The sequence below is a fragment of the Caretta caretta genome, chromosome 1 (assembly GCF_965140235.1).
Source record: "Caretta caretta isolate rCarCar2 chromosome 1, rCarCar1.hap1, whole genome shotgun sequence".
NCBI lineage: Eukaryota > Metazoa > Chordata > Testudines > Cheloniidae > Caretta > Caretta caretta.
In genome coordinates this window covers 187,617,884-187,635,591 of record NC_134206.1, presented here as the reverse complement: position 1 = coordinate 187,635,591, position 17,708 = coordinate 187,617,884, and the positions used below count along the sequence as shown (strand labels likewise).

The following is a 17,708-nucleotide window of genomic DNA, read 5'->3' as shown; positions in this document are numbered from 1 at the left end:
AAGTGGTATAGTTTATTATGGTTTGGGAACTAAAAGGTACCTTAATACCAGCTTACCTGTCTCGACACTAGGGTTTTTACCAGAATAACTCTGTGTATGTCTACACCAGGTGACCATTCCAGCTCAGGAGGATATGCCTGTGCAAGCTCTGATTGAGCTAGTGTGCTGAAAACATAAGTGTAGCTGCTGCTGCAGCAGTGGCTCACTGCTCAAAGTACATACCTATGGTCTCAGACAGGATCATACTCAGGGTGGCTAGCCCCTCCCGCTGCTAGTTCTGTGACAGCTACACTGCTGTTTTTAGCGCACTACCTCAATCAGAGCTAGTGCAGGCATGTCTCCTTGAGCTGGAATTTACACCTTCCAGCTCCAGTGCAGACATAACCTATGTCAGCAAAAATAAGAGTACGCCCTTAACTTATATAGTTATACAGGTAAAACTTTTTAAGTGTAGGCCAGCCCTTTGCCTCCTGTTTGTCTTAATTAGAGTGTGAGGTGTTTGGGGCAGGGGATATCCCTTATCTGTGCTTTTAAAGAACCGTGTACATTAATAGGACTCTGATAATGCTTTTTAAACAATAACTGCTAGAAGTGGTCCTTGCAGTGCAAGAAGGAGACCCCTGCATGGGAAGCTTGCACTGAGGCCTTGGCTACACTTGTGCGTTATAGCGCAATAAAGCCGCCAAGAGCGCTCTACCTTACTACCCATCCACACTGGCAAGGCATGTAGAGCGTTCGGACTCCGCGGCTGGAGCGCTCCTGGTACTCCACCTCCCCGAGAGGAATAATGTTTGTTGCGCTCCTGCTGGAGTGCCACAGTGCCAGTGTGGACACCTAATGCGCTCTGATTGGCCTCCAGAAGTGTCCCACAATGCCTGTTTTAGCCACTCTAGTCATCCCTTTTGAACTCTGCTGCCCTGTCCTCGGGTGACCAACCGTCAGACCCGCCCTTTAAATCCCCTTCCTGTTTGCTCAGCCAGGCATGGAGGGCTCTCAGCGAATCTTTCCAGGTGACCATGCCTCCACGTGCCAGGCGAGCCCCAGTATAGAGCAATGGCGAGGTGCTGGACTTCACCAGTGTTTCGGGGGAGGAAACTGTCCAGTACCAGCTGCGCTCCAGCCGTAGGAATTACAATACCTTTGGGCAAATATCAAGGACCATGATGGAAAGGGGCCATGACTGGGACGCACTGCAGTGCAGGGTTAAAGTGAAGGAGCTGCGGAGTGCCTACTGCAAAGCCTGCGAGGCAAACGGCTGCTCCGGTGCCGCCCCTGCGACCTGCCGATTCTACAAAGAGCTGGACACGACACTTTGGGGGCGACCCCACCTCCACTCCAACGAACACCATGGACACTTCTGAGCCCAGCACAGCAAGGGGGGAGGAGGAGGAGGAAAACGCGAGTGAGGGTGCTGAGGCGTGGGGAGACACCCTGGAATCCCTAGATGCATGCAGCCCGGAGCTCTTCTCAAGCCAGGAGGAAGGCAGCCAGTCACGGCGTCTGGTGCTTGGGGAAGGATAAACACCAGAGGAGGTTCCTGGTAAGCGGCTTTTTTTTTCGGGAAGGAAGTTCTTTGGTGCGGGCTCTTTGGGCGAGGAGAGTTAGGGCTGCATGCATGCCTAGATGCGGAATAGCACATTCATGTGGTCTGTCACATCACGGTAATCGGCATCGGTGATCTCTTCAAAAGTCTCAGACAGAACGTGGGCAATGCACCTGCGCAGGTTTATTGGGAGAGCCAGCGTGGTTCTTGTGCCAGTCAGGCTAACGTGTCCGCGCCACTGTGCCGGGAGGGGTGGGGGGACCATTGCTGCACACAGGCAAGCTGTGTATGGGCCAGGGCGGAAGCCGCATTGTAGTAAAAGACCCTCCCTTGCTTCCCCGGTCACCCTCAGCAGCGAGATATTTTCCAGGACGATCTCCTGTGGAGAATGTTGTGACAGTGTTCGGTGTAGGTTTCCCCTGCAGCTCCAAGGCACAGAAACCCAGAGGACAGTACATCCATGAAACAATCAGTCCCCCTGGACTCTGTGCTTACTCACCATTTCTGGGGCTCCCGTGGGTTATGCGTGCTCGCTTTGGGATAGGCAAAGTATGGTTTTGTATGGACTGTGATTGCCCTCCTTAAGTGCGGGGGAATCATTGCTCTGTCTGGTGTGTATAATGCTTCCGCTGTTAAGTGTTGCATTTTGCCTGTGTAGGTGCAACCTTGAGATCTCAGCCGCCAGCGTTATCACTGGCCGACAGACTGAGAGCACTCAGGAATAGGCCCTGTAAAAGCAAAGACAACATGCTGCAGGAAGTGATGCGGTAGTCTGTGGAAGAGAATCGAAAGGCAAAGAAGCGGAGGGAGAGTGAAAGGAGGATCCACCAGAAGAATGAGGATCGCCGGCAGCAAACACGGTGCTCGGGCAGCAAAGTACGGATCGGCCGATTAGCATAACGGAGCACTAAGCGGACTCTATCCAGGCGCTCGTCGCCATGCAGGCGGAGCACTACTGCGCTCGCCCCCACCCCCTGCAGCCCTTGTCCCAAAACTCTTTCCCTTGTGCCCCCATGTGTCCTCGAACCTACTTTCTCCAACATCCGGGTTCTTACCGCCCCCAGCTGCCTCCTACACCCCTAGCTTCACCATCCACCCATGAAAACTATGACCCTTATCCACTGCACTCAGTCCCCCTCAACATGCCTTATAGTCATCCTGAAATGCAGCACTCAGTGCACAGCACTCCAGACAGGATTGCAGAATATGAAATCAGGACATACTCAAGTCTGAGAGTGAACCACTCCCCACCTCACCCCCTTGCCATTGTGGTATTGCTGTGTTACTTTGTTTTTATTTCCATAAATGAATTTTCTTTTCAATAAATGGAGTTTTTCACTTTGAAAACATACTTTATTCGTGCCTAAAGCAAAATATACCTTAGACCAGGAAAGCAACAAGCACTACAATTCAGTGTACCAAACACAGCCACTGCAGTTAACTCCCGTGCAGAGCAACAGACATTACTGGTGGCTTTCAGCCTCAGATTGCTTCCTCAAGGCATCCCTAATCCTTGCAGCCCCATGCTGGGCCCCTCTAATAGCCCTGCTCTCTGGTTGTGAAGATTCAGCCTCCAGGTGTTGAACCTCCAAGGCCCATGCATGAGTGAAGGTTTCACTCTTCCCTTCACAAATATTATGGAGGGTACAGCACATGGATATAACTGTGGGGATGCTGGCTTTGGCCAAGTCCAGCTTCCCATAAAGAGAGCGCCAGCGGCCCTTCAAACGGCCAAAAGCACATTCCACAGTCATTCAGCACCAGCTCAGCCTGTAGTTGAACTGTTCCTGGCTGCTGTCCAGGATTTCATGAGCCATGGCATTAAAGGGTAAGCGGGGTCTCCAAGGATCACAATGGGCATTTCGACTTCCCCTACGGCCATTCTCTGGTCTGGGAAAAAAGTCCCAGCTTGCAGCTTCCTGAACAGGCCAGTGTTCCGAAAGATGAGTGCGCCATGCACCTTTCCGGGCCAGCCTGCGTTAATGTCAATGAAATGCCCACGGTGATCCACAAGCACCTGGAGAACCAAGGAGAAATACCTCTTTCGGTTAACATACTCGGAGGCTAGGTGGTCTGGTGCCAGAATAGGAATATGCATCCCATCTATCGCCCCGCCGCAGTTAGGGAAACCCATTTGTTCAAAGCCAGCCATAATGTCATGCATGTTACCCGGAGTCACGGTTCTTCTGAGAAGGATGCGATTAATGGCCCTGAAAACTTGCATCAACACAATTCCAACGGTTGACTTTCCCACTCCAAACTGGTTAGCGACCGATTTGTAGCTGTTTGGAGTTGCCAGCTTCCAGATTGCAATAGCCACCTGCTTCTCCACCGGCAGGGCAGCTCTCAATCTCGTGTCCTTGAGCTGCAGGGTGGGAGCGAGTTCAGCACACAGTCCCATGAAAGTGGCTTTTGTCATCCAAAAGTTCTGCAGCCACTGCTTATCATCTCAGACTTGCAGAACGATGTGATCCCACCACTCAGTGCTTGTTTCCCGAGCCCAAAAGCAGCGTTCCACAGTGGAAAGCATGTCCATGAATGAGACAAGCAATTTTGTGTTGTATGCATTGCTCAAGTCGATATCATCATTGGACTCCTCACCGTCACTTTGGATCTTAAGGAGTAGCTCGAATGCTAAACGTGACGTGCTGGCGAAATTCGTCAGCATCCTCTTCAGCAGTTCGGGCTCCATTCCCACAGACCGAAAGGGAACACAGAGTGTGCCACACAGAAACCGTTGAAAGATGGCACCAAATGTGCATGGAAACACAGGGATTGCTGGGATGGGAAGTGATGCATCATGGGGCATTGGAACAGGATCCAGAATGCCCCGCACCCCACGCCCCCTTCCCACAAGCCACAGCGCCAGAATGGAAAGAGGTGCTCTGTGGGATAGCTGCCCATAATGCACCTCTCCCAATGCCGCTGCAAGTGCTGGGAATGTGGCCACACCAGTGTGCTTGCAGCTGTTAGTGTGGACAGACTGGAGTGCTTTCCCTGGTATGCTCTCCAAAGGCTGATTTAACCCAAAGCGCTCTACAGCTGCAAGCGTAGCCAAGCCGTTAGTTTGCTGCTCCCCATGCGATGAATAAACAGAGCATTTCACTCTCTGGGGCTGTCAGTTGACACCTGGACTCAATTGACTCAAACTCACCTTAAACTACCGAAAAAGAAGGATGCATCAGCAGTCACACATGTAATTCACTCCCATGTGTCTGCTGTGAGGTCCAATATGTCAGGCGGCGACGCAGCTCTCCTGTCAGTTGGCAGATAAATCAAATGTTAGATATTGAACGACACCAATTTCCATGAAATGTAAAAGCCGAAGAATTCTGGCCACTATCCTTTGCTCCTCCCACATGAGGAGAATTTGCTTAGTGCCAGACTGCACTCCAGTTGCAGCAAGAGTTATGTGATCTGGATTCACGCCTATTGTGTCTCATTATGGGTGCGGGACTGTGTTAATGCACATTACAAGGAGCCAGATTCTACTGTGAGTTATGCTGGAGTTAAATTTGGGTAATTCCATTGAAATCAATGGAGTTACTCTGGATTTGCACTGATATGAGTGAGATCAGAATCTGGCCCACTTACTGAATGTCTTTAGTGCATGAAGTATCCTTATCCATAAAGTGCCTAGTCCTTTACAAGTGCCTAATATGCCCTCCCCTCTCATCCACTTTCTTTTTTAATATCAAAACTAAACTCACAATCCTAATGTTCACTCATACTTGGATCATCCTCAATGGGTGGACAGAAACTGCTTGTAAGTTCACCTACAACAATAAAGGCAGTTGTCCCAGTGCGGCTGTTGTTATTATTTGTATAAGCTGTAGTGCCTAGGGACCCCAGTCCTGGGCGAGGACCCCACTGTACTAGACACTGTACAAACATAGAACAAAAATGTGGTTCCTGCCCCAAAGATGTACATGTGAGAATGACACCATCGTGAAGCATCTAATCCAGTGGTTCCCAAACTGGGGTTCGTGAACCCTTGGGGGTTTGTGAAATGTTACAGGGGGTTCTTGGGGAAAAATTCCCTAATGGCGGACAGAGCTGTCTCTAGAGACCCTGGGCAGCATGGGGCCAGCAGCCAGGAGCCCCTGGACTTCCAAGAGCTAAGCAGATCAAAGCAAGCATATCTATCACACTGAGGAGATTTTAACTTCAAGACTCCTTATAAGAAATGGAAAGGGAGGTGGATATTTTTTGTTGTTTTTAAAATTAAATAGGCAGCTAGTATTGTTTTAAAATTATTATGAAGAACAAGTTTAAGCTTTGTTGTAACGTGCGTTGTTTGCCTGGACTGCTCAAGACCTGAATGCTTGTGTAGGAGGAATCTTTGAGTTGGCTTCTTAAATCCCTTCATGCTGTTTCACATCTGATGCTCCTTGATGAAACATAGGAGCCTTGTCTTATAACAGGCTTCTTCAAAGTGATACAAGTTATGAAATTGAGATCCTGGAAGAGTGTTGCCGTTTTCATAATGTAATAAAAATACTGTAATGATAAATAATAATTAATAATAGTGTGTAATAAGCATATCACAAAACAAATTTGATATTTCCAAGAGCACTGCTTTTATAATTTATACTCAGGTAAAAGAGAAAATTCCTGGAAATATTCATTTTTAGGAGGGGGTTCGTGAAACTTGACAATTTAGTGAAAGGAGTTCACAGGTTGTTAAAGTTTGGGAACCACTGATCTAATCCCATCAGAGCATGTTGTGCGTACCACGCTGTGGGATGACACCAATGTTTTTGTTTTGTAGCACTGGCTGAGGGACTGCAGGTCACGGTGCCTGAAAATAAGAAGGTTGCTATGCTGTTTCAGCCTGCCCTGCTTCGCTGCCACTTTTCTACTTCCTCCACCCAGCCAGCTGTTGTGCAATGGAGGTTTAAATCCTACTGCCAGGACCGCACAGGAGAAGCTTTGGGTCTGGCCACCTCGGGGTTACAAGCAGTGAGCAAAAGGAACCTGGAGTGGGATCCCTACCTGGATTGCGTGGACAGCAGAAGGACGGTCCGTGTCGTAGCCTCCAAGCAGGGATCCGCGGTCACAATAGGGGACTTCTATAAGGAAAGAGATGTCACCATTGTCCATGGTAATGCCCCCCTAGCTGCTTTAGTATTGTTAAGAATCCTTCCTTGGCAGTTATGAATAGTGAAGGCTGTTGGAAATTGTTTAGTTAACTCCACCTGGGGCAGGGGTATTAATAATTATTTTTTGTGTAATCCTAGTGCCTAGGGACCCTAGTCATGTTCCAGGACCCAGTGGTACAAGTTCATTCTTATACAATGGACTCTACCAGCTAAATCTGAACGAGAGCGGGGAGTTTAAACTCATTCCTCCTGGACTGTCAATCTGCTCCACAAAGGGGCTCCAATCCTGACCTGGAGGGGTTACTTTCTCCTGGGTCAACAGGGCTGTTCTGTTTCCATGTTCATTTAGTTCTGGGCTTCGCCACACTGCTCCCACTGATGGGCCCAAATGCTGACTTGGAGGTGCCGGCTTCTCCTGTGGTAGAGAATAGGAAGTGCAGTCTCCACGGCTGGGCTTTCCCCCTCACAAAACTCTTCTATCCTTTTGAACAGACCTCCTCTCCTCCTGCCCTGCCAACATGAAGGAGTAATTCTGCATCTCATGTTCATCCAACGCTGGGCTTCGTCACCCTACTCCAGTAGGGACCTAAACTCACTCCTGTTTCAGGAAGGAGAAAAGAAGAGATTTAAGCTGTGTGAACTCAGCTGGTGGGGGCTGAGACTTCCCTCAGTCTTTTGTGGGAAGAGGTCATGTGAGACTAGGACTCCTCAATACATGTCATCTGTTCTAATTCAACAAACCAGTTAGCTGGTAGGGGTTACTAGCCCCTTGCTCTCTGGTGTGGAGGAAACACACTCACCTCTTGGAGGGGAGAGAATATTTTACTTTGTTTTCTAGTGATGCCTTTGGTAGATGGTTGATGTGTTCCAGAGGAAGTAGCATCTAAACCCCATTTGCCCAGCAGGAGTACTGTCAAGTCACTGGGCCATTGCCAGTAGGGAGGGCAAAAGGAAGGGGAATTCGTGGTTTGTCCAAGGGCTCCATCCTCTGCCTTGCACTCTCTTTGTGGGCCTTGCTTGTGGTGTTACTCCAACTCCCCATTCAACACCACAGCTTACTGAGCTACATCTATTTTCAGAGTAATGGGCTTGTGTTACTCTCTTAGGATCCAATTCCACCTCCCTCTGGAATTAATGGGGAGTTGGATTGGTCTCTTAATCTACAGCTAGAGGCTTGACCTGTCACACAGCACTAGCTAGGGATGTAATCCCCACAAACTACCGGGGAACAAACATCTGCTCCCGTCAGTGACAGCTCCCAGGGGGTTGCACTTGGAGTTGGAGCCAGTGTTGTCAATCCTTCATTTCTAGAGGAGGCTGGAGGATGGCCCCATCCTCTACATTTTTTGTTTTTCAGATGCAGACCTCCGTATTGGGAAGCTGATGTGGGGAGACAGTGGGCTCTATTACTGTCTCATCATCACCCCTGACGATTTGGAGGGCAAGAATGAGGAGTCAGTGGAGCTGCTGGTTCTGGGTGAGCCACATTTCACAATTTGCTTCTTCCTCAGTGGAAAGTTCTCATGCTCTGTCTCCTCTGCGTATGTTTATGCAGTATATTGCGAGTGTAGCATATATTTCTCTCTATAGATATTATATTTCCTGGGTCTGATTCTCCACTGCCCCGCACCTTGGGCAGTCATTTGCATCTGGGAAAGTGGGTGTCAAACCTGCCAAACCCGAACAGGAATGTTTCACATCCACATAGCTCTCACTTGACACATGTGCAAGTGGCTGTCTAAAGGGCAGGGCAGTGGAGAATCTGGCCCCCTATTTAAGATTTAAACAGATAAAATGCCAGCAAATAAAAAAATCTGAGATTGGTGTCTTTTAAAAATATACACTAAATAGATCCCGAATGCACTGTTTTTTGCTGCATTGAGATCTGTAATGCGGGCAGGCAGCTCCTAACGTTCTCGCAGATTGTCTGGAGGCTCATCCCTGAAGAGGAAGTGAGAGGGCACCAGTTTTTGTTATAAGAGCTTGTCTATATGGGAGATTTTTCCAATTATACCAATATAATTATATCAGTATAGTTCAGCTTCTATAGTTACACTTGGTACACTTCCTCATGTGGTAACACTTATTCTGGAATAAGAATGGCCTTTTCTGATTTAACTGAAACTGCTTCCAAAGCAAAAACTAAACTGGGAAAAGGCCCCTGTTTGTCAGTCTTATAGCCAGCCAGCCTAGTGGTCAGGCAGTGGCTCAGTTCTTTCTGGCCTGATCGTTCTACAACAGGTCCCAGCTAGGAAGGCCACTCGTCCGGTTTTATACTGGACAGTCCTCCTTTTGGCTGGTTTGTCCCCTGTTCAGTACTGGGACAATATTGGCCATGTTTTTGTCTGGTATCAGACAGGAGACTCTATTTTGAAGAGCGTGCCACTCTGCCCACAGCAGCATAGGGCGCTCTCTTCTCACCCCAATTCCACCCCTTTCCCCCAAGTCCCTGCCCCTGCCCTGCCTCTTCTCTGCCTCCTCCCCTGTGCGCTGCGTCCCCACTCCTCCCCGTCCCTCCCGGAAAGTCCTAAGCGCCGCCAAACAGCTATTAGGCGGCTGGGCGGGAGGGAGCGGGAAGTGCTGGGAGGGAGGGGGAGGAGCGGGGATGCAGCATGCTGGGGAGCATTGCTGCTGGTGGGTGCAAAGCACCCACTAATTTTTCCCCTTGGGTGCTCCAGCCCCGCAGGACCCACGGAACTGGCGCCTATGTGTGAGTGGCCACATTAGCTCCAATTGGGTTGCATGTGGCAGGTCTCAATCTCTCTCCGGAATGTCCCTTCCACTGCCCTTAGGGTTTTGTCATCTAAGAAGTGCAGAGGAGCCAGGTAAAGAGACTCAGGCCCATCCACTCCACCAGGTCCTGACTCAAGAGGGGCATTACAGTGTCCAGACCGCTGTTTGATCCACATCCAGATATACTTCCCATAGGTCGCTTCTGCTTAGTCTGCCAGTGGAACATTGCCTAGTTCTTCACAGTCTCTTGTGAGTTTTCAACTCCCAAAGAGAAGGGGGATCTGGATCACTGCTTCCAGAGTGGCCTTAACAGTGCTGGAGCCACCCTTCTCATAGCTCCAGGCTTCAGCCTCACTTCCTGATACAGCCTCTATCTCCTTTCTCTGACCCACCCCTGTCCTTTTAAACCATCCGTCCACCAGGAGCATGCCCTACAGCTGCTGAGGGGTGGGGCCTCTCTTGCCCAGTACTGTCCTATCCCTTCCCCTGGTTTAGTAAACTCCAGCATAGCCACTCTTGTACCTTAATAAGAATGTCCACATGGTGGGTTATACTGGTATAATCAAGGAAAACAATATTTTAAACATCAGCCAAAACCAACCTTTTTCTCTTAAAGCATGAGCCATAGTTTGCCGTAAATTAATTCCCTAGAAATCAGAAGTTAAAACCTGAAATCAGAGAAGTGGCAGGTGATGAGGGCATGGTCCCTCTGGAGAAATATTACCTTCCTTAATGTTGTATATTGATATATTGCTACTGTGGTGAAGGTCATATTAAAACACATGAATAGATAACTTGTGTAGAGGCTGTACATGCACACACTGGAACATGCATGTTGGCCTCCTGGTTCAGATGAGTACTTAGATGACATCGAAACAGAGGAGTACAGTGCAGCAAGTGGTAGTGCTGGAGGAAAAACACTCAACCAATATGGAAGATAAGCACACTGATGTATTTTAATGCACTGCCAAAGCCCACCTACAGACATGAGGTTGACAGTGGGCCCTTGGGCAAGGGAAATCAGCATTAATCACTGGCACCTCCGTGTCCAGTTCCATGGCACTATCTTGCACTTGACACAAGCCTGAACCCCAGATCTGAACACCTCTGAACTTCGGTTTGCTCTAAATCCAGGTCTGGATCCTGACTTTTCAGTTTAGGCCCATCTCTCCCAGATACTAGCTATGGGTCTTGTTATGTGATGCCAGCACGGATATTGCTATGTGGATAGGCTATTTAACTGTGCCTCATCCTCACACCCCAAAGACACCTAGCTGGCCACCAAATCTCAGTATCATTATAAATAATAATAATATAATTAGGAATACCGAGCTCTTATATAGCACTTTTCATCAGTAGATCTCAAAGCACTTTGCCAAGAAGGTCAGTATCATTAGTCCCATTTTACAAATGAGGAAACTGAGGCACAGAGAGGGGAAGAGACTTCTCCAAGGTCACAAAGCAGGACTGTGGCAGAGTCTATAATAAAACCCAGTCTCCTGAGTCCAAGTCCAGTGGTCTATCCACCTGGTTGCACTGCTTCTCAGATACCATGGTGAAGCAATGTGCTACCGTGGAGACAGGAGAAGCCTAGATAAATTAATGTTGTTTCAAATCTTGGAACCTGTGTATAAAAGATTATATGGGGGAAAGAGCCTTGCCCTGCTTTATGTTGTACTGGCTGTTGGGGGGTGCCTGTGTGCCCCAGACTGGCAGTATTGTCCCACAGCGAGAGTCAAGAGCTGCTCTGCCTAGTAGCTCTAGTCCCCAAGGTGGGGTAGGGGAACCTGGTCCCATCCTACTCCACTGGGGTCTGACCCAGTGTCTTTCAAAACCATAGGCCATATATATGGCCTAAGGGTCTGGTATCACTATGCACTCCCTGGGTCATTTCCTACCACTGTTTCTGGAACCTCTGTCAGTGTCACAGCTCTGTCTTGGGATCCCTTCTGGCTCTCTCCCAGGTTCATCTCTGGGGCCCCTTCCCCTGTTGGCAGCAAGTCGTCATCCTCAGTTCCTGCGGTCAATGTGCTTCCAGTGGTTTGGCTAGGAGGCCCAGTCCTGGCAGCTTCTTGGCAGAATGCTGCTGCACCCGACTGCTCTCCTCCTTGGTCAGCCCAGACTGGGCTGAGCTGCTCTCTTTTGAATGCTCCTGTCCATGGGAGCCTGCCCAGCAGAGGCCAGGGGGCTGACTTCCTGCGTCCAGACCAGCTGCTTAACCCTCAGCTCATCAGTGCAGAGTTGATACGTCCCGTCACACTGCTCTAGTCCTTTGTGCTTTTACTGTGAGGAACTTGCAGCTCAGGCAGCCTGTTTTCTGTCATTGCACTTTGTCCGTTTGTCTGTGTGCAGCACCTGCACAGCAGGACAGTGCACTTCAATGGGCTCTCCAAGAGCAAGAGAGCAGTCTTGTTCTGGGTGTACTTTGCTCTGCTTCATAGGCTGGTTGGAGCAGCTTGCATTCGCTTCCTCTCCTGGGTGTTGGTCGTCAGGCAGAATGATCAAGCCCGTTATGTATGTGTATCAGTGACATCCCAATTACCTTCCCTTCCTCCCTGTCTCCTTGTCCTTCCAACTCTTCTTTTTCCTGCCTCTCCTTCTCTCTCTCTCTCAATGTGGTGATGACTGAAAGCAAGACAGTGCCCTTTAATGCAGGAGATAGGCAGCCAACAATAAAGAAATATAATTTTTTAATATTCTGGAACTTTCTGGGATATTCTGATACCATTCCACTTCTCTTCTGGATATTAGTGAATTGCAAGGACAGACTGAATATAAATGTAGATTTGAGAACTTCTGTGATCCTAGGGGATGCTCAATGCATTTTGTTTGCTGTTTGCTGATCAGATGAAAGGCTGACTCCCTATTGGGAGCAGCTGAAACAGTAAAGGGATGATGTCTGAGAGAGTTTGGATTTCCCATCATGCACAGTATCTACTCCCTATTGACATTTCCTTTTAAAATACACTGTACATTGCTTATTTTGGGGGTCGCTGCATCTTTTAAAACATTGGCTGGAGGTTGTGAGGGGAGCAGGAGTTCTACCTCCTTATCATATCAGTTGACGAAAATGGAAATTGGGGAGGGCAGAATAAGAGAGAAGACCAATGAGTGCTTAAGAGGAAATAGGAAAAATATCTCAGATTTGAACCTCAGAAGCATAGGAAGTATGCAGGTTAAAGGGAGGATGCAGCTTGACAAGATCATTTGACATCAATATCAACATGAGGAAGATTTGGGAGGCGGCAAAAATACAGTGATATTTACATAGTTAAGGGCAGAGGGTCACAAACTTTGCCCAACCAAGGGCTTCATTAGCAACCTCAGGAGCTGCTTCTACTATAATTTGAATAAAATGGAGTAGATTGCAGCTGCGCGTGTCTTTATATGGACATATACAGCTCATGGAGACTGCAGATTGCATCTGCAATCTTCCATCTTGATCTGAGCAGCCAGGCTGGGATTTTTAGTGTCCCTGGGTCACACTTCCATATCAAAGATAAGGGTAGCTCCTCGTTGCACTGTAGAATTCCACTGGCTGTTCTCACTTTGGTCCCAATTCAGCAAAGCATTTAAGCATGTACTTAAATCCATCCCCTGTTCAGCAAAGCCAGTGGGATTTAAGCATGTGCCTAAAATTCAGCAAAGCACTTATGGGCATGGACTGCTGAATCAGGGCCTTTATCTAAGGAGATCAGTGGGAAAAAAGTGTTTTGCTATAGAGGCAGGAATGAGATTGGGAGCAAGTGAACCCACTCTAGAATAAGGACAGGATGAGTATTCAAAGAGTATTAATACAAATTATTATTAAATATTTGTATTATGATAGCATCTAGAATCCCCAATCAGAGATCAGAGTCCCAATGTGCTAGGCACTGTACCTGTTGTAGTGTCAGGACTAATATAGTGCATCGCAGTGACATCCTGGGGTTTTGGTGATGCTAGTTTAATTCATGTTCTTTCCTTGGGGATCAGGACCCTTTAGCTAGGCTAAGTGACTTCTGTAGCTTAAGCCTACTGTCTCTATTAAACATATACAATGTACTACACTTGTGATAAAATAATTATTATTTATAGTCCTTTTCATCTGAGGACCTCAAAGCTCTTTACCCAGGTTATTAAATATGATCCCCATTTTACAGCTGGGGAATTTAGGCACAGATTAGGTTAAGATGACTAGTTCTCAGACATACAGTGAGTTTCTGGAAGAGTCAGGGGTAGAGCCCAGGAATCCTAACTGGCAGTCTGGTGTTCTAGCTAATGGACCACACTGCTTTGCTAGACAACTGTTGACTTCTTTTATTCTCTGTTCCATTTGGCAGGTCAATTAACACAACATGAATTACACAGTTATCAGATAGTATTTTATTAATGAATCTCCTAGAAGCCTAGACTTCTCCAGTCATTACTTTTTAAATTAAACAATTAGCATCTGGGGTTTTCTTAATCCCATGTTAGTAAGCAAACATTTAAAGTTGATAAACTAAAAATTTGGTAATTTATGTTACCTGTCAAAATTCATAAAGCATAAAAATCAGATTCTTCCTAGCCCAATATACACAGAGAGGCATAGTTGTAGATATATATACCTACTTATATACTTACCCACATTGTAATAATAGCTACCTACCTGTCCAATGTATTTGTTGTGTAAATCAATGCATGCTGCTGTGTGTGTGTGGTTGGACCTTTGTGCTATGTTCTTAATCAATAAGGTGACTTATTTAACCTGTTATAAGCAGTGCCAGCTTTAGTCTCTTCTGCCCCAAGAGAGACTGAGCCCACATCAGCGTCTATAATCCAGGGAGGGGAGTTCATGGCAGGAAATTGCCCTAACAGGATGACAGCTGTAGCATTTCATTTTATTCCATTGAAGAGCTGCCAATAACATCCCAGCCTACTTGTCACAGTAGTTGGCAGATGTGTTAGTGTCACTGGTATGCACAGGAGGCTAGAGGCCCAGAATTCAGCCCAGGAAGGCCCACAAACAGCTTTATAACCAAGACTTTCTTACCCATAGCTCTGCCTGGGCCAGAGAACCATAAAGTGGGCAGGAGCAAGGAGTAAATTATTTTACAAAGGACAAGACAAACGAGACCAGTTTGTATTCGCACCTGTGAGTGCTGTGGTGCCTCGAGAGGGCACCAAGGGTGTCTTCTCTTGCTAAACTCCTGTGTGATGTTGCTTTCCCATAGATCCTTCCACTGCGCACCCATGCAGCATTGCTGCCTCTCTCCTGAAACTCTGTCCAAACTCCCCCCCCCCCCCTGTTACTTATTTCATGCCATTTAGAAATACTACTTGTTGCCAAGGATTCCCCCCCTCCACCCCGTTCCTTCTTATTTGTCAGCCCCAGCCACACGCTTCTAACAAAGGAGAATGGCACGATTAAAAGGCCTCAGCTACTAAGGTTTCCATGGCAACAGCCTCTTTGGAGGTCTTTGTTGCCTGCTAAAGCTTTGATCTCCGAGAACGGCTGCCTCTGTTTCTCCCTCTGACTGACAAACAGAGAAAAGAGGGACGGGAAAAAAAGAAAAGTTTACTGCTCGCAGAGGGAGCAAGGAGGAACTCATTACAAGGCCACACTCTCCCAATAAATCTCCCAGCAGCTGCCTTGGAAGAGCCTCCGATTTATGAGAGCCACGCTTTCTCCACTCCGCTTTCTGATGCCCCTATTGGGTCAGTCTTCAAGTGCCAGGGCCCCTTGAGTGTAACACAGGTTGATGACAATAGCATGTTCTTCTGCTACTGGGAAGGAAATAATGAGGCACTGCTACCGGGGGGGATCAGAGCATCAATCCCCCCAAAGGGAACATATTGCCACTCACTTCCATCCCTGATTCCTCCTGCTCTTCAAAGTACTTAACCCTGTGTTCCCTCATTATTTTCTCCAACTCTGTTTTTTTTACCCTCTTCTCTATAGACCCCATTCCATTCAGCTATTTGTCTCCTCTGTCTCCAGGTCAGACCTAACTTCTTGCTCCTCTCCTAGGTGTATCATCTACCCTGCATATTAAGAAAAGGAGGACTTGTGGCACCTTAGAGATGAACACATTTATTTGAGCATAAGCTTTCATGAGCTACAGCTCACTTCATCGGATGCATTCCAATGAAGTGAGGTGTAGCTCACAAAAGCTTATGCTCAAATAAATTCGTTCGTCTCTAAGGTGCCACAAGTCCTCCTTTTCTTTTTGCGGATACAGACTAACATGGCTGCTACTCTGAAACCTGCATATTAAGTTCTTAAGTTCTTTCGTTTTCTCTCTCTCTCCTCCCTCTGGTTTTAGGACTCCTCTCTCCTTCCCTTTTACTTCCCCACCTTCCAGGTCTGCGCTGCTTTCTCTTGGCTTATCCCCATTTCCAATTTTCCTCTCCCTCCCCAGTCCTTCTACACCCGAGCCTGTCTACAGGGCTAAAGATCCTCCTCCCACTTGGTGATGGCCCTTGCTGTCCTTGTGCTGCCACTCTAGCCTTTGTGCCTCTCAGCTGCAGTTGAGTGGCCACAACTTCCGCTTGTGCCCGAGAGGCAGCAGGTGCATGCTGAGGGAACAACTGAGAGGCAGCTGCTGGAGTTGCTTGTGTGGAAAGCATAATCAGCAGTGTGGTGGGAATAGAGACAGCGCCAACAAGTCCCTGATTTTTATTGACACAAGGACAAACTCCTATTCTGAATAAAACCATCCGGGATAATCCTGGAAAATGGGGCCATCTAGACAACGAGGTGTCTGCTGGGATTCACTGAGGGTTGCTAGCATAAGAAGTTACAGTCCTTGTGGATATAGAGGCATTTACAGAAGAGACATTGAAACTAGACAGCCATTTCAATTCATTTATCAAAATGCCCACTGTCCGCTTTCCGACACAGGCCACGCAATAATAAATAGGCAACAAAAATGGACGACCTCTTATCAGGGTATTTGAATAAACTGTTTTCTCCTTGACAGCTCCTTTCTAGCCCCACTCTCCCTCTTCCAAGCTTACTTTTAAAAAAATGAGTTTGGTGCCAATGGAAGGAGCCAGCGTGATATGGAGCGCTGGTGTTTATTCACGGGACAGGGACAGGTCAGGGACTGTGAGCTTTCTCCTCACTGACCTGTGCCAGACTGACCACCTCGTCTGGGGGGCAGAGGGGAGTACAGCTCTGTGGCCCATTCAGTCCTTGGCTTTTCTATTGAGACTTCAGAGCATGGGAGCAGCAGGCAGCTAATCCCAATTGGGGTGGCCTGCTGGGGCGCCTGTTCCCTAGGAACTAGGCTGATGCCCCCAATTCATTTCCTGCATGACACTTTTTGTCAGTATCATCCTGGGCCTGAATCAAGCTAAACCTAGAGGTGAAAGAATCTTATACCTCACTCTCTGCCGCCTTGAGCCATCTAATCCCTCCCTCTTGCTGTATATTTTTGCTTCACTTGTTGCTCATCACTGTGGGAGGAAAGTCGGCCTTCAATTAGCGAGCATTCACGACAAGCCTGTGTGCTACCTCCCCCAGCCGTTGCTGTGGTAACCACTGGTATGAACAAGGAGCGGCTGGGTCAGCTGAAATGTTTCTCTGCAGCCTAGCCTACTTAACAGCCGTTATTAAAAATGAGGAGCAGGGGGAGGGTCTGTGAAGGGGGGAATTTACATGGCACTGAGGGACGGGCGATCAGTGAATTAACTCAGCCCCGGGAAAGAATCAAAGTGCTGAAAGTTAGTTGAGGCAAAGTCATGCAGTGTATTGTTTTCTGGTAGCCGGCTGGGCTATTCACATCAACAGGTTTAGGTTCAGATGTGGCCTCTGCCCTGGGTTTCACTGAACTGGCCTCTCCTGAGAGGGCTTTGTGAATTCCTTCACAGACTGAATCCCTCACACAGACAGGGAGGAGTGGGGAGAAAGCCTTGAGTGCAGAGGTAATGCAGAACCTGCTGATGTGAAGGTGGGAATTTTGCTGTATTCTCAAGATTCCAGCTTTATTTGCCCTTCTGGCATGGTGAAGCGATCCACTCTCTCTCCTCCTAAATCCAGACACGTCACATTGTGCTTATTGAAGGGGTCTAACTGAGTAAACTGTTGCACAGATTGCATGGAATGGTTGTCCTGCTTGTCCTCACAACAATTTAGGATTTCCAACAGCAGCATGGTTTCTGACATTTGCCTCCTCTCACATTGTACAGCTGTGGTTTTACCAGGACATCCTTGGAACCGTGAAGCACCTATCCATAAAACCCAGAACTACTACAGGGAGCTCAGGTTTTAGGGTGGGCTTCAAATGAGAGGCACTACATTGTGAGATGGAGTTACCCAGGCCAGTGCCTGCTCCCAACTGGTGTATCGCCGTCTTATCTCTTCA

The 17,708-nt window shown here is 47.9% G+C and overlaps 2 protein-coding genes across 10 annotated transcripts in view; one reads left to right on the top strand and one right to left on the bottom strand.

Annotated features, from left to right (window-relative positions):
* The window catches only part of ILDR2 (immunoglobulin like domain containing receptor 2), a 48,754-nt gene that overhangs the window by 11,669 nt on the left and 19,377 nt on the right, over positions 1–17,708 (top strand). For 8 of the 9 annotated variants that reach the window (XM_048869485.2, XM_048869503.2, XM_048869467.2 and 5 more), the window contains 2 exons: positions 6,315–6,647; positions 8,003–8,122. In XM_048869485.2, the coding sequence (XP_048725442.1) occupies positions 6,315–6,647; positions 8,003–8,122 (453 nt within the window). The remainder of the gene's footprint in view (positions 1–6,314; positions 6,648–8,002; positions 8,123–17,708) is intronic. The other variant, XM_048869536.2, reaches the window with a different exon arrangement.
* LOC125631863 (uncharacterized) overlaps positions 6,961–17,708 on the bottom strand; it is a 59,615-nt gene continuing 48,867 nt past the window's right edge. Inside the window, exon 5 of the mRNA XM_075117988.1 lies at positions 6,961–7,243. The gene's annotated coding sequence lies outside the window, so the exon portion shown is untranslated. The remainder of the gene's footprint in view (positions 7,244–17,708) is intronic.